Source organism: Ranitomeya imitator, chromosome 3 (genome assembly GCF_032444005.1).
Source record: "Ranitomeya imitator isolate aRanImi1 chromosome 3, aRanImi1.pri, whole genome shotgun sequence".
Classification (NCBI taxonomy): Eukaryota; Metazoa; Chordata; class Amphibia; order Anura; family Dendrobatidae; genus Ranitomeya; species Ranitomeya imitator.
The window spans coordinates 463,557,177-463,583,437 of NC_091284.1; the positions used below are offsets into that span (position 1 = coordinate 463,557,177).

Consider the following 26,261-nt stretch of genomic DNA (forward strand, 5'->3'; position numbering starts at 1 on the left):
GCACCCATCCTGCGTCCCCATCCTGTTATGTGCTGCACCCATCCTGCGTCCCCATCCTGTCATGTGCTGCACCCATCCTGCGTCCCCATCGTGTCATGTGCTGCACCCATCCTGCGTCCCCATCTTGTCATGTGCTGCACCCATCCTGCGTCGCCATCCTGCATCCCCATCCTGTCATGTGCTGCACCCATCCTGCGTCCCCATCCTGTCATGTGCTGCACCCATCCTGCGTCCCCATCCTGTCATGTGCTGCATTCATCCTGCGTCCCCATCCTGTCATATGCTGCACCCATCCTGCGTCCCCATCCTGGTATGTGCTGCACCCATCCTGCGTCCCCATCCTGTCATGTGCTGCACCCATCCTGCGCCCCATCCTGTCATGTGCTGCACCCATCCTGTGTCCCCATCCTGGTATGTGCTGCACCCATCCTGCGTCCCCATCCTGCGCCCCCATCCTGTCATGTGCTGCACCCATCCTGCGTCCCCATCCTGCATCCCCATCCTGTCATGTGCTGCACCCATCCTGCGTCGCCATCCTGCATCCCCATCCTGTCATGTGCTGCACCCATCCTGCGTCCCCATCCTGTCATGTGCTGCACCCATCCTGCGTCCCCATCCTGTCATGTGCTGCACCCATCCTGCGTCCCCATCCTGGTATGTGCTGCACCCATCCTGCGTCCCCATCCTGCGTCCCCATCCTGTCATGTGCTGCACCCATCCTGCGTCCCATCCTGTCATGTGCTGCACCCATCCTGTGTCCCCATCCTAGTATGTGCTGCACCCATCCTGCGTCCCCATCCTGCGTCCCCATCCTAGTATGTGCTGCACCCATCCTGCGTCCCCATCCTGGTATGTGCTGCACCCATCCTGCGTCCCCATCCTGCGTCCCCATCCTGTCATGAGCTGCACCCATCCTGCGTCCCCATCCTAGTATGTGCTGCACCCATCCTGCGTCCCCATCCTGCGTCCCCATCCTGTCATGTGCTGCACCCATCCTGCGTCTCTATCCTGTCATGTGCTGCTCCATCCTGCGTCCCCATCCTGTCATGTGCTGCACCCATCCTGCGTCCCCATCGTGTCATGTGCTGCACCCATCCTGCGTCCCCATCTTGTCATGTGCTGCACCCATCCTGCGTCGCCATCCTGCATCCCCATCCTGTCATGTGCTGCACCCATCCTGCGTCCCCATCCTGTCATGTGCTGCACCCATCCTGCGTCCCCATCCTGTCATGTGCTGCACCCATCCTGCGTCCCCATCCTGGTATGTGCTGCACCCATCCTGCGTCCCCATCCTGCGTCCCCATCCTGTCATGTGCTGCACCCATCCTGCGCCCCATCCTGTCATGTGCTGCACCCATCCTGTGTCCCCATCCTGGTATGTACTGCACCCATCCTGCGTCCCCATCCTGTCATGTGCTGCACCCATCCTGCGTCCCCATCCTGTCATGTGCTGCACCCATCCTGCGTCCCCATCCTGGTATGTGCTGCACCCATCCTGCGTCCCCATCCTGCGTCCCCATCCTGTCATGTGCTGCACCCATCCTGCGCCCCATCCTGTCATGTGCTGCACCCATCCTGCATCCCCATCCTGGTATGTGCTGCACCCATCCTGCGTCCCCATCCTGCGCCCCCATCCTGTCATGTACTGCACCCATCCTGCGTCCCCATCCTGTTATGTGCTGCACCCATCCTGCGTCCCCATCCTGTCATGTGCTGCACCCATCCTGTGCCCCCATCCTGTCATGTGCTGCACCCATCCTGCGTCCCCATCCTGGTATGTGCTGCACCCATCCTGCGTCCCCATCCTGTCATGTGCTGCACCCATCCTGCGTCCCCATCCTGTCATGTGCTGCATCCATCCTGCGTCCCCATCCTGTCATGTGCTGCACCCATCCTGCGTCCCCATCCTGGTATGTGCTGCACCCATCTTGCGTCCCCATCCTGTCATGTGCTGCGCCTATCCTGCGTCCCCATCCTGTCATGTGCTGCGCCCATCCTGCGTCCCCATCCTGTCATGTGCTGCACCCATCCTGCGTCCCCATCCTGTCATGTGCTGCCCCCATCCTGCGTCCCCATCCTGGTATGTGCTGCACCCATCCTGCGTCCCCATCCTGTCATGTGCTGCACCCATCCTGCGTCCCCATCCTGTCATGTGCTGCTCCCATCCTGCGTCCCCATCCTGGTATGTGCTGCACCCATCCTGCGTCCCCATCCTGTCATGTGCTGCACCCATCCTGCGTCCCCATCCTGTCATGTGCTGCTCCCATCCTGCGTCCCCATCCTGTCATGTGCTGCACCCATCCTGCGTCCCCATCCTGTCATGTGCTGCACCCATCCTGCGTCCCCATCCTGTCATGTGTTGCACCCATCTGGGGGCCTGAGCAGGCGGGGACACCGGCGCGCTGTGGGGGTCAGGTGCCGGTATCGCCGCCAGCTCAAGCCCCCCAGCACTTACTATATTCACCTGTCCTCTGTTCCACCGCTGAGCGCCGCCATCTTCCCGGTCTCCTGGCTGTGACTGGTCAGTCAGAGGGCGGCGCCGGCGCGCATTAAGCGCGTCATCGCGCCCTCTGAACTGAAGGTCACAGGCCGAAGACCGGGAAGATGGTGGCGCTCAGCGGTGGAACGGGACAGGTGAATATGGCCGATACTCACCCTCCTGGCGGTCCCTGCTTCTCTGTTGGAGATCGCGGTGTGCGTTCAGTGTGAACGCATGCTGCGATCTCCCGGGAGCGTCACTCTGTGAGGCCCAGACTGCGCCGACGCTTGCGCCTGCACAGTCTATAAAGGCTTCGGACAGAGTGACGCTCCCAGTGTTATATTATAGATTATACCTACTACATATTGGGAAAGGATCTTGGAGATGGGAATACCCCTTTTAACTGTAATAAAATATATGTTTTCTGAATGATTTACATTCAGATACTGGGCAACAAAACATGTTAAACATGTTTAAGCGTTTGTATACTATATTATGACCTTGCACCGTGACACACTGTTTAGCTCTTAAAACTGTTGCCTTTTTGGCAATTATTTATTTCCTATAAGTAAAATAAAAATTACCTTAAAAGTCAAAATCCTGTAATACTGTATGGCACCTTGAAGCCATCTCATAAGACTTCCAGCTGCCGCATTGCCAGCAGTCTTCCTCTCCATGTTCTCAGGAGTAAACTGAATTTTCTTTGTATTTGTTTCCACAAGCTCAAATGTAGACTGAGCTAACTAAAGATGAAAAATGCAACATTGTTATAGGGCACACATGTCAAACTATGGCCTGCTTGCCAAATCTAGCCTGCTGGGTGATTATATTTGGCTGCAACACAGACACTGCCCCCCTCTGCCTGTCATTGCACTTTCAACTATATTGGCATCCTGAATGCCGATAAAGTTGAAAGCAATGATGCAGCAGGGAGTCATCAGCTGATACACGCTGCACCATCATTTTCCCTATGAGTCTGACGTCCCAGCGATGGCATCACTATTTCACGCCCGAGCAGCGAAGAGCTGCAGAGAACTCGTTCCTCATCACAGAGCAGTGGGGGAACGTGGTGAGGTGAGTATTTATATTTTTAAATATGGGGCCCATTATACTGAATAAGAACTGTGGGACCATTATACTCTATGGAGCACTATGTGGGGCCATGATACTGTATGGAGGACTATGTGGGGCCCATTATACTGTATGGAGGACTATGTGGGGGCATGATACTGTATGGAGGACTATGTGGGGCTCATTATATTGTATGGAGGACTATGTGGGGTCCATTATTCTGCATGAAGGACTATGTGGGGCAATTATACTGTATGGAGGACTATATGTTGCCCATTACACTATGTGGAGGGCTGTGTGGGGATCACAGTTGGGGCATCATACTATGTTGGGGTCACCATACTGTGCTGAAGGGTATGGCAGGGTAATCATACCATGCGTGTGCAGAGTACTGTGGATGACTTTACTGTGGGGGTATCACACTGTGTTTGGGGAGCACTTTTGTTAGCATCATACTTTATTATCTGTATTATTTATTTATTCAAGGTTTTTTTACCTTTGTAATTACATACTTAAATAAGGCCATTGGGCAATATGCTTTTACTGCTCTTGGTTAACATATTATATTATTCCAGGATGCCTAATTATGTGTTTATTTTATTCTAAGATCTATTAATTAAAATGTATTTTGTTGAAGGGACAACCCGTTGAGGGTATGTGCACATGCTGTGTATTTTGTTGCGGATCCACAGCGGATTGGCCGCTGCAGATTTGCTGCAGTTTTCCATGCGTTCACAGTACCATGTAAATCTATGGAAAAAAAAATTCATAGTGCACATGCTGCGGAAAAAAACGTGCGGAAACGCTGCGTTGTTTATTCCGCTGCATGTCAATTCTTTGTGCGGATTCCGCAGCGGTTTACACCGGCTCCATAATTTGAATCCGCACATGTAAAACCGCAGGTGGAATCCGCACAAAAACAGCAAAAAAACCACGGTAAATCCGCAGTAATTCTGCAGTGCGGATTTACCAAAATCAGTGCTGAAAAATCCGCACACCTTTCCGCAACGTGTGCACATACCGTAAAGTATGTTTCCATGTGAAAAGGATCATCATTATATTTGATGATAAGAAAAAATGTTCTCAACTGTAGACATTTTTTAAGTAATATCAAGGATGGTTCAAGACTTTGTCAAGGTTTTTAATTATGGCCCTCTGTGTATTTGAGTTTGATATAACTTTAAGGAATATGATAACAAATATGTTTAATATTACAAATATTTAATAAAATCCATAAATACAGAATTTCACCTGTAACATGTGGAAATTTGACAACTCATTTAGGAAGCGATCTATATTGGCCATCTGCCTCTTAGCTCCCTTTGCCCATGTCAGATCTGCGCTTGGTGACTTGAGAATAATAATGATCGATGCCATTAGCTCTTCAATGTCCACGTCTGGCTTTTGCATTGCACGCAGATCTCCTGTAAATATAATGATGACATCAAAAGATCAACTTACTGTTGACCCCCCTCTCCTACTCTCTAGGCTCCAGTCACTAAGCATTAGCCCCTTTACCCCCAAGGGTGGCTTGCACGTTAATGACCGGGCCAATTTTTACAATTCTAACCACTGTCCCTTTATGAGGTTATAACTCTGGAACGCTTCAACGGATCCTGATGATTCTGACATTGTTTTCTTATGAAATATTGTACTTCATAATAGCAGTAAAATTTCTTTGATATTACCTGCGTTTATTTGTGAAAAAAACTGAAATTTGGCCAAAAATTTTGAACATTTCGCAATTTTACAACTTTGAATTTTTATGCCCTTAAATCACAGAATTAGGTCACACAAAAAACTTAAGTAACATTTCCCACATGTCTACTTTACATCAGCTCAATTTTGGAACCAGAATTTTTTTTGTTAGGTAGTTATAAGGGTTAAAAGTTAACCTGTGATTTCTCATTTTTCCAAAAAAATGTACAAAACCTTTTTTTAGGGACCACCTCACATTTGAAGTCACTTTGAGGGGTCCATATGGTAGAAAACAACCAAAAGTGACACCATTCTAAAAACTGCACCCCTGAAGATACTCAAAACCACATTCAAGAAGTTTATTAATGCTTTAGGTGTTTCACAGGAGCAGAAGCACCGTGGAAGGAAAAAATTAACATTTTACTTCTTCGTCACAAAAATGATATTTCAGCAACAATTTTTTTATTTTCCCAAGGGTAAAACGAGAAAATGGACCTCAAAAGTTGTTTTCCAATTTGTCATGAGTCCACTGATACCCCGAATGTGGGTGGGAACCACTATTTGGGTGCACGGCAGGGCTCGGAAGGAAAGGAGCGCCATTTGACATTTTCAAGCTAAATTTGGCTGGAATTGAGATCGGATGCCATGTCGCATTTGGTAAGCCCCTGAGGTGCCTAAACAGCAGAAACCCCCCACAAGTGACCCCATTTTGGAAGCTAGACCCCCTATGGAACTTTTCTAGATGTGTGGTGAGCACTTGGAATCCCCAAGTGCTTCACAGAAGTATATAACGCCCGGGCGTGAAAATAAAAAATCCTATTTTTTCCACAAACATGATGGTTTAGTCCACAATTTTTTATTTTCCCAAGGGTAACAGGAGAAATTGGACCACAAAATTTGTTGTCCAATTTGTCCTGAAAATGCTGATACCCCATGTGTGGGGGGAAACTATTGTTTGGGCACACAAGAGGGCTCAGAAGGAAAGGAGCACCGCTTGACTTTTTCAAGCTAAATTTGGCTGGAATTGAGATCGCACGCCGTGTCGCGTTTGCAGAGCCCCTGGTGCGCCTAAACAGTGGAAACCCATTAAAGTTACCCCATTTTGGAAACTAGACCCCGTAAGGAATTTATACAAATGTTTGGTGAGCACTTTGAACCCCAAGTGCTTCACAGAAGTTTATAACGCTAGGGTGTGAAAATAATAAATCCTATTTTTTCCACAAACATGATGGTTTAGTCACCAATTTTTTATTTTCCCAAGGGTAACAGGAGAAACTGGACCGCAAAAGTCGTTGTCCAAAGTACGCGGATACCTCATATGAGGGGGGGAACTACTGTTTGGGCGCACGACAGAGCTCAGAAGGAAAGGAGCGCCATTTGACTTTTTCAAGCTAAATTTGGCTGGAATTCAGATTGGACGCCATGTCGCGTTTGCAGAGTCCCTGATGTGCCTAAGCAGTAGAAACTCCCCACAAGTCACCCCATTTTGGAAACTAGACAGCCTAAGGAACTTATCTAGATGTGTGGTGAGCTCTTTGGACCCCCAAGTGCTTCACAGAAGTTTCTAACGCCTGGGCGTGAAAATAAAAAATCCTATTTTTTCCATAAACATGATGGTTTGGTCCCCATTTTTTTTATTTTCCCAAGAGTAACAGGAGAAATTGGACCACAAAAGTTGTTGTCCAATTTGTCCTGAGAACGTTGATACCCTATATTTGGGGGGGGAATACTGTTTGGGCGCATGACAGGGCTCAGAAAGAAAGGAGTGGCGTTTGACTTTTTCAAGCTAAATTTGGCTGGAATTGAGATCGGACGCCATGTCGTGTTCGCAGAGCCCCTGATGTGCCTAAACAGTGGAAACCCCCAAATGACCACAATTTGGAAACTAGACCCCCTAAGGAACTTATCTAGCTGTGTGGTGAACTCTTTGAACCCCCAAGTGCTTCACAGAAGTTTATTACGCCCGAGCGTGAAAATAAAAAATCCTATTTTTTCCACAAACATGATGGTTTAGTCCACAATTTTTTATTTTCCCAGGGGTAAAAAAAGAAATTGGACCCCAAAAGTTGTTGTCCAATTTGTCCTGAGTACGCTGATACCCCATATGTGGGGGGAAATACTGTTTGGGCGCATGACAGGGCTCAGAAGGAAAGGAGCGCCGTTTGACTTTTTCAAGCTAAATTTGGCTGGAATTGAGATCGGACGCCATGTCACGTTTGCAGAGCCCCTGATGTGCCTAAACAGTGGAAAACCCCAACATGTGACCCCTTTTTGGAAACTTGACCCCGTAGGAAACTTATCTAGGTGTGTGGTGAGAATTTTGAACCCCCACGTGCTTCACTAAAGTTTATAATGCCCAGGTGTGAAAATAAAAAATCCTATTTTTTCCCACAAAAATGATCTTTTAGTCCCAATTTTTAATTTTCCCAAGGGTAACAGGAGAAATTGGACCCCAAAAGCTGTTGTCCAGTTTGTCCTGAGTATGCTGGTACCCCACATGTGGAAGAAAACTAAAGTTTGGGCACACGTTGGTGCTCGAAAGGGAAGTAGTGATGTTTTGGAATGCAGACTTTGATAAAATGTTCAGCGGGCATCATGTTCCATTTGCAGAGCCCCTGATGTGCCTAAACAGTAGAAACCCCCCACAAGTGACCCTATTTAGGAAACTGGACCCCCTAAGGAACTTATCTAGGTGTGGTGAGAATTTTGAACCCCTACGTGCTTCTCTAAAATTTATAATGCCCAGGCATGAAAATAAAAAATCCTGTTTTTTCCCACAAAAATTATCTTTTAGTTCCCAATTTTTAATTTCCCAAGGGTAACAGGAGAAATTTCACATCAAAAGTTGTTTTTCAAATTGTCCTGTTTACCCCATATGTGGGAAAAAACTATGTAGGCACACGTTGGGGCTCGAAAGGGAAGTAGTGATGTTTTGGAATGCAGACTTTGATGAAATGGTCGGTGGTCATCATGTTCCATTTGCAGAGCCCCTGATGTGCCTAAACAGTAAAAAAAAACACAAGTGACATCATTTTGGAACGTAGACCCCCAAGGAACTTATCTAGATGTGCCCCCTTTTTGGAACTAATATACGGTTTCCTGTAAAGTAAATTAGTAGTGCATGGAGGTGTGGTACAATTTGAAGCAATCCTTCATACACAGGCCAGGATTTTCGAGGCAGGTGATGCATTGATAGATGGTGTCTTTGCGTATTCCCCTTTTGTAACACATTCGGCACCTTTTTTGCGGCTTACCTTTTCTTCCAGTTGGTGGGACCACCTTCGGAAAATGCTGGCCTGGTACGATACGAGCACCTACAGTTCCGGAAGTACTGGGTCCCGCTCCTTCCGGAGTGCAAAATATCAGGGCCTTAACCACTACCTCCTGGAACTGAAGGTACGACGTATCGGTGTGACGTGCACATCGTGACAGCAGGAAAGCGTTGAGCATTGCCATTTGTACAAAGTGCACGGCCAGCTTTTTGTACCACACCTTGGCCTTTCTCAAAGCACTGTACAGTTGGAGGAATTGATCAGAGAGATCAACGCCCCCCATGCTTTTGATGTACCCAGTACACAGTCTGGTTTGCTGACCTGTGTAGAGATACCCTGTACAGTGGTGCTGAGGGCGCTGCCATCACCGTGTATGGTGGTCAAGAGCAGGACATCCCTCTCTTGGTAGGTGGTCGCTACATTGGGCTTTGTTCTCACCTTTTCTGAGCATCTGCCCAAGTAGCGTCCTCGGGAGGACTCTGATTTTTGCGGACAGTACTGCAGGCTGCCGTTCCTCGCGCAGAGAGGGATTTGTAGAGTGGAACGCTGGTATAAAAGTTATCGGTATAGAGGTGATAACCTTTATCCAGCAGTGGGTGCACCAAATCCCACACAATTTTCCCACTCACTCCCAGGATAGAAGGACACTCAGGGGATTCAATCCTGGTGTTCTTCCCTTCGTACACTCTAAACCTGTGGATGAACCCTGAGGTACTCTCACACAGATTGTAGAGTTGGATTCCATACCTGGCCCTCTTGTTAGGCAGGTATTGACGGAAATTGAGCCGCCCCTTAAAATGAACCAAGGACTCATCCACGCAGATGTCCCTTTTGGGCACGTACACTTCAGAAAACTCTTTGTTTAAGTGTTCGATGACCGGCTGAACTTAGAACAGACAGTCAAAGTTGGGGTCATCTCGTGCGGGACACTGTGCATTATCGGAATAATGCAGGAACTTATGGATGGCCTCAAAATCCTTCCGAACCATGACCATTCGGAACACTGGAGTGTTATATAAAATATCTACACTCCAATATTGCCAAATTTCTGGCTTCTTCACGATCCCAATGTGGAGGACCAGGCCCCAAAACTGCATCATTTCAACTGTGTCTACAGGAGACCAGTTGGAAAATGATGAATCGGGGTTTTGCTCCAAAAATTGACGAGCATACAAATTAGTTTTCTCCACTATGAGGTTAATAAATTCCTCAGAGAAAAAGTCTTTGAAAAAGTCTGTTTCTGTGAGGCCGGCAGTGTCAAACTTGATTCCTGATTCTGCCACAAAATCAGCAATCAGTGGCTCGTAGTTTTCAGGGGGTGAGGTCCATATGGTGTCCTCAGTAGGGAGCGCTAATTCAGGAATGGTGGGCGCTGCCTCATCTTCAGTCCTGAGGCGTCTGCGTGGCAGTTCCGCAGGACCAGAGGAGGAAAATGAGGAGGAGGAGGAAGAAGAGGATGAGGATGAAGAATCGGAAAAGTAAAGAAAAGTGGGATCCTCTCCCTCGCTATCAGTGTCGGAGGCAAGGAAAGAATATGCCTCCTCCAATGAATAGCGCTGTTGGGACGAACGGGAGAAGCGGGACATTTTTGTGTGAATATGGTGCTTGGGTGTACTTTATTGATAACTGTATGTGTATGTGTGGGGGGGGATAGTGATTTGTGCAAACTATTATCTGAAAAGAAAACGCTAAAAGGAGAAAAAAAACATGTGAAAAGAAAAGTCTAAAACAGCAGGCCCTAGCTCTGATAAGTGAACTTGCGTCACTTATCAAAATTCGGCGGCGGCTGGATGTGCACACGGAGATGACAAAAAAAGTAAAAGTGTCTAAAACAGCAGGCCCAGCTCTGATAAGTGAACTGTTTCACTTATCAGAGTTTGGCGGCTGCTTAATGTGCGCACAGGGGTCGGGCAAGGGGGAAGGGGGGTGAAAAAAAAAAAGAAAACGGCAGGCACAAACTCTGATAAGTGAACTGCGTCACTTAGGCTACGTTCACACTAGCATTTCCCGTTTTGCGTCATGTTTGCGTCGGGCGACTCAGCGGCGACGCATGCGTCATGCGCCCCTATATTTAACATGGGGGATGCATGCGTCTTTTTGTGCTGCGTTGTGCGACGCATGCGGTTTTTTTGCCGCAAGCGTCGGACCAAGAAAACGCAACAAGTTGCATTTTTCTTGCGTCCAAATTTCGGCAAAATACGACGCATGCGTCGCAAAACGCAGCGTTTTTGCGTGCGTTTTGCTGCATTTTTGCATGCGTTGTGTCGCCGACGCAGCGGCGCACAACGCTAGTGTGAACGTAGCCTTATCAATGTTTGGCAGCTGCGGGATGTGTGTACGGAGGTTGCATAAAGGGGCTGAGGGAAAAAAATGCGAGCGCGAGATTTGATCGGTGAACTACATCACTAATGAACGCTCGGCGGCTGTTAAATGGGTGCAAGGAAGGAGGAGCAAAGGGGGGTGGAGGGGGGTAAAAAGAGGGGGAAGGGGGATGGGGGTGGATGTGGGGATTGGGCAGGGATCAGTGATCAAAACGTATGGTTGTAGTCAGGTGGTGCAAAGGGGGTGAAAAAGAAAAGGAAAACGGCAGGCACAAACTCTGATAAGTGAACTGCGTCACTTATCAAAGTTTGGCGGCTGCGGGATGTGTGTACGGAGAGGGGGCTAAGGAAAAAAAGCAAGCACGAGCGTTGATCGGTGAACTGCGTCACCAATTAACGCTCGGCAGCTACTAAATCTGCGCACGGAGGCGGCGCAAATGGGGGTGGAGGGGGGTAAAAAGAGGGGAATGGGGGATTGGGGTGGATGTGGGGATTGGAGTGGATGAAGAAGGATTGGGCAGGGATCAGGGATAAAACTTACTTTTAGTTTTCTTCTTTCTTTAGCAGGGATTGTGCTGCTACAGGCTGCTGTGGCACCACAATACCCAGCACAGCAGGGAGATCCAGCAGGGAGATGAAGGCACAAGATCCAGCAGGGAGATCCAGCAGTATGACCGCTCTGTAGGAATCCTCAGCTAAAGTGAGGACCCCTGCAGAGCGGTCATACACAGGTCAGGCAGGGGACAAACAGGTCACAGGGCGGTCATACCGCTGCTGTGACCTGTCATTGGTGAGATCGACCATAACATCGATCCCACCTATCAGAGCTTTCCTGGTCACCCTGGCAACTGCTGGTGACCTGGCTGTGACCTGCCCTGGATCGGAGCTGTTAGCTCCGATCCTTTTCAGGTCACAGCCAGGTCACCTGCAGGGCACAGAGCGGTCACAGCGTGACCGCCGCTGTGCCCTGTGATTGGCGCGATCGACGATGACATCGATTGCGCCAAGCAGCTCCTGCAGGCCCTGCGGGGCCTGTCCTAGTTTCTAACCGATCCAGAGCACCAATCCACGCAGGTTTCAGCAGGGCACAGCACGGTAACACCGCGCTGTGCCCTGCGATTGGCGAGATCGATGCGATCGGCGATCGCACCAATCCGGGGTGTTCCACTTTATCTCCTCTTCCTCTCACGGTCGGGGTACCTCAGGGCTCAGTCCTTGGCCCCCTTCTCTTCTCCCTCTACACGGCCCCAATTGGACAGACCATTAGCAGATTTTGCTTTCAGTACCATCTTTATGCTGATGACACACAACTATACACATCATCCCCTGACCTTACTCCCGCTGTACTACAGAACGCCAGTGACTGTCTGTCCGCAGTCTCCAACATCATGTCCTCTCTCTATCTGAAACTCAACCTCTCCAAAACTGAACTTCTTCTGCTCCCGCCATCTACTAACCTCCCTAAATCTGACATTTCCCTCTCCGTAGGTGGCACCATAATAACACCCCGGCAGCAGGCGCGCTGTCTGGGTGTTATGTTTGACTCTAATCTCTCCTTCTCATCCCATATACAATCTCTTGCCCGCTGGTGCCGCTTACACATAAAGAACATCTCTAGAATCCGTCCTTTTCTCACCATGGAAACAACAAAAACCCTCACTGTCGCCTTGATCCACTCCCCCCTGGACTAATGCAATGCTCTACTAATTGGCCTCCCCCTTACTCGACTTTCCCCTCTCCAGTCTATCCTTAATGCAGCAGCCAGGGTTGTCCATCTAGCTAATCGTTACTCGGACGCCTCCGCTCTTTGCTAGTCATTACACTGGCTGCCTATTCATTACAGGATACAATTCAAAGTACTTATTCTCACCCACAAAGCTCTCCACATTGCGGCACCCCCTTAAATCTCCTCCCTCATTTCGGTCTATCGGCCTAACCGACCTCTGCGCTCTGCAAATGACTTTCGACTAACCTCTGCCCTAATCCGTACATCCCACTCCCGACTCCAAGATTTCTCCCACACTGCGCCAATCCTCTGGAATGCTCTACCCCAAGATATTAGGACCATCCACAATTTACATAGTTTTAGGGGCTCCTTCAAAACACATTTGCTCAGAGCGGCCTATCACATTTCCTAATCAAAGTTTAAGTTTGTGTGTGTGTGTGTAGCCCATTCACTTTCCCCATCTATCCCCCCAGGGGTGAACCTAGCCTATGTGCTGCCTGAGGTGAAGTGCAGAATGGTGCCCCCCTATAGTAAATTTGTTTAAATCGGTAGGAATAAATCTGGTTCATACAGATTTATATCTATACTGTAAAAATGAGGAGAATAGTGGACATTTTAATTTAGAGAAATAGAAAAAAAAAGTCCAAACAGATCACGCCTCCTTCTCCCGAAACGCTTAGCCAATCACAAGCGCCGCACACGGGGCTGTCCGGAGCTAATAGCAGGGACCTTCCTATTGGGTTGAGTAAAGGATGTGAGAGTGGGAAGGGTAGCGAGCACAACCGGCGCTCAACTAAAATATGGCTGAATGCCTGTATGTACCGAGGGGCAGCATTGGACATGGTGTGTAAGTTATGGTCCATCTGTCCTCCAGCAGAGATGTTTGTGAAAAGGACAATGCATCCTGCACCAGGGCATACAAAGAGATCATGGGGCCCCAAACCACAAGCTCTTATTGCTCCCCCATTCCCCCCCACCAAAAAAAAATAATTTGTCTGGATCACATAGGTACATATCTCACAACTTTGCTGCCGTTACAAAGTAATTTTCCTCCTATTGAAGCCCCCAAATTCCTCTTTCATTGCCCCCATAAAGTATGATACCAACAAAGGTGCCCCGCAAACACTATGATCCCCCATAATGATTCCTCCACACACACAATATGATAAACTTACTGTACACCCTCAACTATCCTGCCACAGTATGATCCCCAGCTGTGAGCCCCATACAGCCCTCCATAATGTATAAAGGAACTACATACAGTATAATGGTCCCCAAAACAGCCCTCCATAAAGTATAAAGGCTTCCTCATAGCCCGTCAAGTATTATCATGCCCTCCCACAGAGCCCTCCAAATTTTATAATTACTTCCATATAGTATAATTGGCTTCATATAGTCCTCCATATATCATTATGCACCATCCATCGTCTTCCATAAAGTATAATGCCCCCATAGTCTTCCATATAGTATAATGCACCCCCTTATGCCTCCATATAGTATAATGCACCCCATAGTTATCAATATATTATAATGCACCTCCCATAGTCCTCCACCTAGTATATTGCCAGTGTGCGAGATTGTATCAAAGGCAAGGATACAACCTTTGACGTATATGAACATTAAAGATGGTGAAGGGGTTAAATTACATTATATACAGCACACATGTACTGGACAACACATGTTCATTACATACACATCATACAGTCACAGACACACATATCATACATGTCCTTAGTACACACATGCTATATAACAGATGCACAGCAGGTTCACATCATATTCACATGCATGCAGGACAAGTGTATATACACACCCCTCAGTATTCTCACAAGATATCTAAACACACAAACATACACAGAGATACAACACACACACGCAGACACAACCCACAGTCAACACAGAGACCCAACCTACACTGACACACAACAGACACACCACATAGACAGACAACCTACACACCATAGAGAGACACAATCAACACACACAGGCAAACACACCACAGACACAACCCACAAACAGAAACAACCCACACACCACAGAGACACAAACTGCACACACACAGACACACACAACCCACACACATGCAGACACAACCCACACACCACAGAAAGGCAGAGACAAGACCCACACACAGACACGCAGCCCACACAGACACGCAACCCACACACCACACAGAAAGACACAACCTACACACAAACAACCCACACAGACACGCAACCCACACAAGCAGACACACAACGACACAACCCATAAACAGACAAGCAACCCACAGATAAGCAACCCACACAGACCACACACACGCAGACACACACATAGACATGACCTACACACAGACACGCAACCCACACAGACACACACAAGCAGACACATACACAGAGAGACATGCAACCCACACACAAGCAGACAGACACGCAACCCACATACAGACATGCAACCCACACACAGATACGCAACCCACACACAAACACACAACCCACAGACAGACCATACAGACACACACATAGACACAACTCACAGAAAGACACAACGACAGAGAGACAACCCACACATGACACAACCCCAAACACACACTTCTGTGCTAAGGGGTGGGGGCTGGTGTACATGTTCAGCTTCGCATGCTCACAGCAGCTGAGCCCCACACCCACTCTCTGTGCCGGGATTGCCCAGCAGGGGATCTGTCACCTTGTGATTGGAGCTGCTTCTCCTGCATCTTCCAGCACAGGTAGCTCCTCTCTGATCTTATTTCCTAGCTCTCGCTTCTTCCCTTCAAAGAGGCACAATGCAGGAAGACAGGAGCACTGGCCTATCAGCTCTTCTGTCAGTGATGTGAGAGCGTTCATTGGCCAGTGTCCTTCTCCCACAGGACACCTCCCCTCTCTGAGTTGCTGAACCTGGAGCGTAAAAGCCACCGCACACCAGTAAACAAAGTGTATATTTTACAGTATGAAGCGGGCGGCGGCACAGCAGGATGTCAGGAAGAGAAGAGCGGCCAAACACAGGCACAAGTCGGCATCTGAAAGAACGCTCCCCGCAGATGCCGCCCCCCTTTTTATCAGCAGGTGGCGCCGCCTGAAGCAGCTGACTCAAGTGGCCTCATGATAGCGACGCCCCTGTATCCCCCACCCCCTGAAGATGGCTGGACCATCATTGTACATACATCATTGTAAATACACACCTGTACTTTGTATCTCCCCCACCTCATTGTAGATTGTAGGCTCTCACGAGCAGGGTCGTCTTATTTTGCTTTAATTATTGTATTGCTAACGTTATTACTTATGACTGTTGTGTTTGAAACTTAAGCTGTAAAGCGCTGCAGAATATGTTGGCGCTATATAAATAAAGATTATTATTATTATTACTATTTTGTCTTATTTCCTTCTTCTAGTTGGTTTCTCTAGAAATCACATATCACAGTTCGGTTCTCCAGCATATCATTTGTAGAGTTTAGAACTATACAAACCACTACTCCTTACCTAAAGCCGATATATCTATGTTTTGCACCATTTGCTTAATATTTTCTATTATAGCTGAACATTTGTATTCTGATTTCTCTAGTGCAACTTGATACTCTGGGAGTAGGGATCTGAATTTCTTGATCTTCTCTAACTGTTGATGAACAACATGGATCTTCTGTTCCACCATAGCCTTGTCTTGCGCAATCTGCTTCAATATTTTCAATGTTCCTTTTTTGTGTTGTTCAAGTACATTCTTTTCATGTGCAAGGTCATCAGTTAGCTTTTCATGTGTTCTACGCTTTTTATCAATGCAACTGAGAGTTTCCAAGGCCACCTCATGCTGCTTTTTTATTAAAGTATACTGATCTTGAAGAAGGGATCTGAAGCATTGAACAAATTTCTCAAAGTTTGCATTGGTTATATTTCCATAATTTTGATTTGTTGACTTGGCATGCTCACTGACAGAAAGGTGCATGGATGATAAGAGATGGCACACATTTTCAATTTCCTGTTTGGTTAAAATGTCCAAATCCTGAATATGATAGCTTGCATGTTCTACTAGGTCTTCCCTAAAAGACAAATGTGACACATTAGGAAACACTTACAGTAGACTGTAAAAGTAAACAGATGGGGAGATTTATTGTTACAAAGTTGCAAATTGTAGCAAACACCAACATTTGTGCATTTTTTCCTTCTTTTCACTTTTCAAAATGGGTAGGAATAAGCAGAGGAAGAATGGCCACCAATATTTTGAACAATTTTTTAAACTTATGACAGAACATATCAGGCGTAGATTTTAATTTCAACCCAAATTTATTAGGAGGCATATACTGTGTAAGTTCTTGTATATTATCAGGTGTACAAAAAAGTCCATATAACATACATCCCTGAAGCAGCCTCACTAGCTACTTACAGGTGCTTCTCACAAAATTAGAATATCATCAAAAATTTATTTTAGTTCTTCAATACAAAAAGTGAAACTCATATGTTATATAGAGTAATTACAAACAGTGATCTATTTCAAGAGTTTATTTCTGTTATTGTAGATGATTATGGCTTAAAGCCAATGAAAACGAAAACCCAAAAGTAAATATCTCAGTAAATTAGAATAATTGACAAAAACACCTGCAAAGCATTTAAAAAGGTCCCTTAGTCAATTTCAGTAAGCTCCACAATCATGGAGAAGACTGCTGAATTGAGAGATAAAAAAATAATTAGGGAAGGTCATTTGCAAACTATATGATGTATAAGCGCATGGTAATTGCCTACTTTCTGCTGAAAGTCAGTATGTGGCTGCCAGACCTGGGGATCCGGCATGTATATCACCATATCCTAAGAAAGATGATATGAAAAAAATGAAATGAATACAAAATTTCAAAACGAATACAGTTATTAAATAAATGCTCAATGCATATATGACTAGATATGCCCTTTTTAATGCTCTATATTATAAGTATTCACATATGTATTAAGCATTTACTTATTAAATGTATTGATTGTTTGGGGATTTTATATTCACTTAATTTTTTTCTAGGATTCAATCATCTTTCCTGGGATATGTTGATACCTATTATGGTAGAAGTGTGGTCCAGTATAGCTTAGAAACTTTATTAGGGACATCTTTTTGTATACTGTGTTCCCGGCATGCCTAGTGGCGCTACATTACCCCATAGAAAAGAACGTGATTTTTCTTCCTTGAACAGCGTGATCTCACAAATTATGTCAAGAGCTTAATTAGAGAAAATGATCAGTGCTATGGAGTGAAGGATAATGTTTGCATTACTGCAAGGGCCATAAGTTTACTTTATTAGTACAGTTGTTATTGCTGAACACTGTACAAGACTGATACACTGCTCTTTGCTCTAATCAGCGGTAAACCACATTTTAGAACAGGGAGCAGTGTGACAGTTATGCCGAGTGAAGCAAAGCACAGCAAACAGTGACAATTATACTAATAAAGTAAAACTATGACCTCCACAATAGCGCAAACATTATCTTTCATTTCCAATATCCTCTCACCTAATCGCTACACTAAACAGCGTGATCTCACCATTTATAGCAGAATAATGATGTTTAGACCAGAGAATAATGCACTATGCAAAGTGATACCTGAAAAGCCATGCTATCCGAAAGATAGTGGCAAACGTCTGAATAAAAATAGACATTAAAAAAAAAAAGATTTTAGACAGATTCTGCCTTTCAAAGTAGTCAGTATCCATTGAAAACCTATAAACATATATAAATAATTACACTATTTAAGAATAAATAAAAGCCATTTTGTGACAGGTATTCTTTAATTCTTAATTTGTATTCACAGTGAGTATCTGGACAGGGAAGGCTAAACATGTGCTGCTAGTGGGGAATTCCATCATTAGGGGAACATATAGGGCAATCTATCAGAAAGACTTGGATGGTTGCATGGTGTGTTGTCTTCCTCCTGCTCAAGTTCGACACATCGCAGATCAGGTTTACAGATCACTAGAAGAGGCTGGTGAGGACCCAGAGTCATGGTGCACATCGGTACAATGACAAAGTCAGAGGTAGGTGGAAGATCCTAAGAAATGATTTCAGGGAATTAGACCGAAAGCTTAAGGCAAGGACCTCAAAGGTAGTACACTTTGTGCCGAATTATTAGGCAAGTTGTTTTTTGATCACATGATATTTTCTATACATGTTGTCCTACTCCAAGCTGTTCAGGCTTAAGAGCCAACTACCAATTAAGTAAATCAGATGATGTGCATCTCTATAATGAGGAGGGGTGTTGTCTAATGACATCAAAACCCTATATAAGGTGTGCTTAATTATTAGGCAACTTCCTTTCCTTTGGCAAAATGGGTCAGAAGAGAGATTTGACGGGCTCTGAAAAGTCCAAAATTGTGATATGTCTTGCAGAGGGATGCAGCAGTCTTGAAATTGCCAAACGTTTGATGCGTGATCACCGAACAATCAAGCATTTCATGGCAAATTGCCAACATGGTCGCAAAAAGTGTGTTGGGCAAAAAGGCGCAAAATAACTCCCCATGAATTAAGGAAAATCAAGCATGAAGCTGCCAAGATGCCATTTGCCACCAGTTTTGCCATATTTCAGAGCTGCAACGTTACTGGAGTAACAAAAAGCACAAGGTGTGCGATACTCAAGGACATGGTCAAGGTAAGGAAGGCTGAAAAACAACCACCTTTGAACAAGAAACATAAGATAAAACGTCAAAACTGGGCCAAGAAATATCTTAGGACTGACATTTCAAAGATTTTATGGACTGATGAAATGAGAGTGACTCTTGATGGGCCAGATGGATTGGCCAGAGGCTAATTAGTAAAGGGCAGACAGCTCCACACCGACTCAGATGCCAGCAAGATGGAGGTGGGGTACTGGTATGGGCTGGTATCATCAAAGATGAACTTGTGGGACCTTTTCGGGTTGAGGATGGAGTGAAGCTCAACTCCCAGACCTACTGCCAGTTTCTGGAAGACAACTTCTTCAAGCAGTGGTACAGGAAGAAGTCGGTATTGTTCAAGAAAAACATGATTTTCATGCAGGACAATGCTCCATCACATGCTTCCAACTACTCCACAGCGTGACTGGCCAGTAAAGGTCTCAAAGAAGACAAAATAATGGCATGGCCCCCTTGTTCACCTGATCTGAACCCCATAGAGAACCTGTGGTGCCTCATAAAATGTGAGATCTACAGGGAGGGAAAACAGTACACCTCTCGGAACAGTGTCTGGGAGGCTGTAGTGGCTGCTGCACGCAATGTTGATCATAAACAGATCAAGCAACTGACAGAATCTATGGATGGAAGGCTGTTGAGTGTCATCATAAAGAAAGGTGGCTATACTGGTCACTAATTTTTGGGGGTTTTGTTTTTGCATGTCAGAAATGTTTATTTCTAAATTTTGTGCAGTTATATTGGTTTACCTGGTGAAAAGAAACAAGTGAGATGGGAATATATTTGTTTTCTAATAAGTTGCCTAATAATTCTGCACAGTAATAGTTACCTGCACAAAAAGATATCATCCTAAGAAGAAAAAAAAAAACACTCCAACGTCCAAAAATATTAAGCTTTGATATTTATGAGCCTTTTGGGTTGATTGGGAACATAGTTGTTGATTAATAATAAAAATAATCCTCTAAAATACAACTTGCCTAATAATTCTGCACACAGTATATTCTCTGAAGTACTATGTGTTAAGCCAGAGAGAAAGCTGGAGATTAGAAAGGTAAATAAGTGGCCCCGGAATTGCTGTAGGAAGAAGGGTTTTAGGTTCTTAAAGAACTGAGCAGACTTCTCTGTTGGCTACAGGTTCTAAGGTAGTGTAAGAGTGTGACCAGAATGGTCATGTGCTTCTCCATTGACTAGAAAAAAGGTTCTAACCTATACAAAAAAAAAAGTGTTTTATTAGGCATAGGACCTTATAGGCACCAAAGTGCACAGTTAATGCATTGCTATAATATGTGGATGACTTAATGTGTTCTGAAAAATCTATTAGATATAGTGAAAGTATAAGATTAGTGCATAGCGCATAGGTTAAGGTTTAGCTATAGGATTGGGTATAGTGCGGCGGTGGGCACCATAAGTTCAGGAAGTAGACAGGTCTATGATAGAAACAGTTAATGTGTTCTGGAACAGCTCCAGTGTGTGAGGGGCACAGCAAGTTAACAAGAGGAACAGGAACACTTTCTGTTTAGTGCAGTGAGAGTAAGGCTACTTTCACACTAGCATTTTTTTCAATACGTCGCAATGCGTCGTTTAGGGGAAAAAACGCATCCTGCAAAGTTTTGCCCCATAGACTAACATTAGCGACGCATTGCGACGCATTGACACGTCGCGACCGTCGTGCGATGGTTGCGCCGTGTTGTGGCGGTCCGCCGGGAGCAAAAAACGTTACATGTAACGTTTTTTGCTGCCGACGGTCTGCTTTTTCTGACCGCGCATGCGCGGCCGAAACTTCGCCCCCACCTCCCCGCACCTCACAATGGGGCAGCGGATGCGCTAGAAAAAATGCATCCGCTGCCCCCGTTGTGCGGCGCTTTTGCTGCTTGCGTCGGTGCGCCGCAACGTCGCATAGCGACGTGCGGTGCACGACGCAAGTGTGAAAGTAGCCTAAGAGATTAGATGAAGAGACAGCAGTAGTTGGAGATCAGAGGGCACGAGTAGCACGGGCTGTTCAGCAACAAGAGAACGTCAGCGATAAATTCGGAGCGGACATTCCTGGAACACCCGGGGCCTACAGTCCAACTGAGGCACTGAGAAGCAAGTATGTTTCAATATCTTCATAGGAGAGGAAGTCGGACAGGGAATCACATAAGGGAGTTGGGTCGGGACTCATGGAAGCTGCAGAGTCGGATGGACTATCCCAGGGATCAGAGATGCCAGCGAGGAGAAGGATAGCTCAGGGCGAGCGAACAGCGAACATCAGAACGTGCTATGCTATTGACTTTGAAATAGGAAAAGTTTGTGCCCACAACAGCGTGTTTCAATATGATGAAAATGGACTCTTAAGCAAACAAATGTGATCTCCCCTAATGTGTGTGCAGCTGTTCCTGAAGTTGAAGAACCGAAGACAGCAGAGGCCTGCGACCAAAAACGTCAGTGTTATGCACTACATGCATAGCACTGGAGAATCAGGACACTGTTTATTTGTAGCATGCCAGGGTGTGGAAACACACCAGCCCCTCAACTATGACTACCGACCTGTGCACCTTACAGTAGAACTAGGCTGCATGTCAATGGAGAGGGTGCAGCTTTGTTGAGGGAAAGAATGGCTAAAAGGTTGGAGGCATGTTTAAACTATGGAGGGTAGGGTAATTACTATACAGGAGGAGAAGATGGGGTAGATAGTGACTTATGCCTAAGCAATGAAAGTGGGGGGTGGCATGGGGAAGGGCTTAGAAGATTTAAGGAGAATTTGTCAGCAGGTTTTTGCAATCTAGTCTGAGAGCATCATAATATAGGGCACAAAAGCTTGATTAGATGGGCATGTCACTTAATAGGCAGTGTGTTGTAGTTTCTATACAATCAGTTTTTAACAACAGGAGATCAACAGTACAGGACTATATCTCACATGCCAGAGAGTCAGGCTAATTTGTGTAACCCCGCCTCCACCACTGATTAGCAGCTTACTTACAATTCACAGTTTTCCAAGGAAGCTGCCAGTCAGGGGAGTTGGTGGGATAATGCACAGCCCAAAAGTCTTAGCTCTACTCCATATACATCAGACAAACAAGGATTCTATCAAAACTACACCAAACAATTCAGTAAGGGATACATTGTTGGAATCAGACTGTCTTATCCTATATCATACTGCTCTAAGATTACATAGCAAAAATCTGCTGATATATTGCCTTTAATACACTAAAGAGAAATAGAAATACAGAAAATACATAAAATGTATATATACTAATGCCAAAAGCCTCCCCAATAACTCCACCAAGCCTCACAACCTGGCAAAGATCCTTGAAAGATCCTTGAAAATAAAAATACACAAAGTGAATTGGAAACTTTTATAAACTTTTCTGAAAAAGAACTGTGCACTAAGGGAATAAACAAATTATAAATTGGAGGGGTGCAATAGATGACAAAAATAAAGCGTTTAGGGAATTAAAGCTAGTGATGAGGAATTATATAATAATAGTGAATTAAAAATTGTGTAAAAGACAAATTAACGCAGTAGAGACTGAGACAAAGAGGCTCATTTCTAAGGAAAGCAAAAATAATCACAAAATATGCTTCAACTATAAAAACAGTAAGAAACTAAAAAATGATAGTATTGACCTCTTCAAAAATAATTTGGGTGAAATTGGGGCAGAGGATGAGGGAACTACTAATCAACTAAGGCTGGTTTCACACTTGCGTTTTCATTTGCAGCGTTTTTACTGCAAAAAACCGCATGCGTTTTTTTTCCCTATCTTTAACATTAAAAACGCATGCGTTTGTTTGTATACACGTTTGGTCGCGTTTATGAACGCATGCGTTTTTTTCTGCATGCGTTCATTTGCAGAAATGCAACATGTAGTAATTTTAAGAGGCTTTTTTTGACGCCAAAAAACTGCATGCGTTCGTTTGCGTTTTTTGCGGCAAAAAATGCATTGGAGTCAATGGAAACGCATGCGTTTTTGAGGTACATGCGTTTGCATGCATTTTTGAATGCATTCGTTTTAATTAAGATAAGGATGTCTAGACACTGATAAGCCACCCCCTAGCTTCAAGATGATAAAAGGGAGCTTGGGGGAAGTTTCAGGACACTTTTCATCAGACTCCCAAGAAGACAAGACACTGTCGGACAGCATTTTAGAGGACAAGACACAGGACAATGTGAGTATATCCTAACCAATGCCTTTATTTTGTAATTTTTTGCTCTACATGTCCTAATTTCTTCCAAATATTTTTTTCCAAATGCGTCAGAATGTCTTCTTCGGAGTCTTCATCTGGTGAGGAGTTTGAGCCACGTCAGTCGGAAGTGGATCATGTTAGTGAGGTTAGTATTTGCCCCGTCAGCTTGGTAAGTATTCACTGTCACATCGACACGTGACAATTTGATTTTTCTTTTTTTTATTTAGAGCACTTCTACTGAGGCATAGACAGGGCCGGAGCAGTGGAGTCAAGGTCCGGTGGAAAGACGGCAGCGGGTATGTATACAAGGCAGACTGTCCTCATTGTAATATTCTTGAATCTTCTTTTGTTTACACTTGTATTTCTTTTAATTTTTCTTCTGGAATCCTTTTGTATGTTGACTTTTGTATTCATGCTATTTCTCAGCATCTGTTCTCTTTCTTTTCCTTATGTGATTGATCAAACTTTAATTATTTCCGGATGACCGGATTGACAACGACCTCCTGATAACCCTTGTCCAGGAGCGAGTCCTGTTGTGGGACAGCCGGGATCAACAGCATGCAGTGAACAGCACGCTCCGTCGGTTATGGAGTGAGGTGGCCCAAGCATTGTGGGATGGCTGGGACAATGCCTCGCCACAGGCCCGTAGTGCATTTGGTAAGTATTGCAATGCAGTGTGAAGCAGCAGAGACCCTGGCCGTGCTCTCTTGACTGTGTGTGATGAAAGAAACTCTTCGGAGTTTCTTTCATCACACATAGTTGTTTTTGCACGGCCAAAAGTCCATTTACTGATCATTATATTTTATTTTTATTTAACAGTGGACAAACTAAGAACACGTTGGCGGTCTTAGGACCGCTTCAACAAGGACCTGCGCGAAGAGAGTCGTGTTGCCAGTGGTTCTGCAGCAAGGATCAGACCGTACAAGTACCATCGTGTGCTGTCATTTTTAAGACCGGTCCTTCTCATGAGAACGTAAGTATTTCTCACATGCTTTCGGTTGTATTGCATTGACATAATATGTATTTTCAAATTCCACAGGATTTAGCGTCTAGTTAGTTTTTGGTATTAATTTTATGTTTCCTTTTTTCACAGCACACACAACACGACTGTCGCCCCAGGTTCTGGAGCGGTCCTTCAGCAGGCAGCCACGGACCCGTCCCAGCCATCCAGCAGCGCAGCAGCAGGTGGGCCTTCCACACTAACTGGAGACCAGTGAGCTGGCCCATCAGGTATTCCCCTTTCGCAGTCCTCTTTTACTGCACCCTTTTTTGCGGGCACATCCCGGCAGCGACAGAGGGCTTCGGACAGGTCACTCATGCCCGAGTTTTTGCACTTGAGCTCGGTTTTACACGAAGCAATCAAGGCTTTAGGTGACCGAATGGATGTGTCTCATAACCTGTTAAATTGCCGTATCCAGGATGTCACCAAAAGCCTTGATCAAGTTAAAGCCGACCTCCAGAGGCCAGCTCATCATTTTTTCAACCAAATTGAGCAGGGCATGTCGGAACACCTTAGCCCTGATCTCCAGCTCAGTGTGATGCAGGCCTGCAATGCTGCTTTTGTGCAGGCTATGCAGCAGAGTCGCAATTTACAGCAGACAGTGGCGGCATATCCAACTGTGCCGTCACTGTCACGATTAACATCCCTTCCTACCTCTGCTGCATACCACTGCACGGCCACCTCAATTCCTTCCACAGGTGGACTTCACTACAGCGGCAACACCATTACCAGTGCTGTTGGACATCCCACCGCCACCACCGAGACAACCGCTGCTCCGGCTTGGACCTCCTCCACTGACACCACGAGGCCGCAGGACCCTAGCGTGGCTTTCCGGGCCGGACCCCCCGATGCAGCAGGACCCTGGCGTGGCTTTCCGGGCCGAACCCCCCCGATGCAGCAGGACCCAGGCATGGCTTTCCAGGCAGGCCCCCCCCATGCAGCAGGACCCAGGAGTGGCTTTCCAGGCAGTACCCCCCCATGCAGAAGGACCCAGGCATGGCTTATCGGGCAGGACCCCCCCATGCAGCAGGACCCAGGCATGGCTTTCCGGGCAGGACCCCCCCCATGCAGCAGGACCCAGGCATGGCTTATCGGGCCAGCCCCACCACGATGCAGCAGGACCCTGGCAGGGCTTTATGTCCCCCCCAACGATGCAGCAGGACACTGGCAGGGGTTTATGTTCCCCCCCAACGATGCTGCAGGACCCTGGCAGGGCTTTATGTTCCCCCCCCCACTATGACGCAGCAGGACTCTGGTGAGGCCGAGTGATGTCAAGCACAATGGACTTTGACACAGTGCAGCCGGACCCTGACGTGTCTCCCGCCACCACGCTACAGCATATGAGCCCACCAAGACATCCCCCTACCAGGCAAACCCAAACAAAAACTCCTAAAAAAAAAAAACACTTAGTGTTCCTCCCCCTTCACCTACCGATGTGTCTGTATTGTCAGTTTTGTCTCACCCTTCCAGTGTGTCTCAAACCTCTCATGTGTCAAGCCCCATCCCCGAGCTTCCAGACCCATCCAGTTTCATTGCCCCTTCTCCTGCCACCTCAGCGTCGCCCACGGTTAGCCAGGCATCAGTTCTGCACACCCCCCTTTTACATCACTCTATCCCAAGCCGTCGCGGCACAAGCCGTCGTGGTACCAAAAAATAAGTTTTACATTTTGTTAAACAAATAAAAAAAGTTTTATTTGCCACAATTATGTTTGGTTTATTGTGTCTATCGCCCACGGCAATACACACCATGCGCCACGAAACTTTGCCATTCACGTATTCTTTGGGCCAAAACGTATCTCCAGTAGTTAAAAATACAAGACAGCAGCTATATGTGTGTCTTTAGTATGGAGATATGAGGTGGCACAAAAAATAAAACTTTAATTTCCATACTCTGTTTTTGTATATGCC

At 46.0% G+C, this 26,261-nt stretch overlaps 1 protein-coding gene across 1 annotated transcript in view; it reads right to left on the reverse strand.

Annotated features, from left to right (window-relative positions):
* Positions 1-26,261, reverse strand: part of LOC138671660 (uncharacterized) — a 967,572-nt gene that overhangs the window by 454,093 nt on the left and 487,218 nt on the right. The window contains exons 66-68 of the mRNA XM_069759831.1: positions 16,041-16,591; positions 4,802-4,974; positions 3,064-3,222 (exon numbers count right to left, since the gene is read on the reverse strand). Of these exons, the coding sequence (XP_069615932.1) occupies positions 3,064-3,222; positions 4,802-4,974; positions 16,041-16,591 (883 nt within the window). The remainder of the gene's footprint in view (positions 1-3,063; positions 3,223-4,801; positions 4,975-16,040; positions 16,592-26,261) is intronic.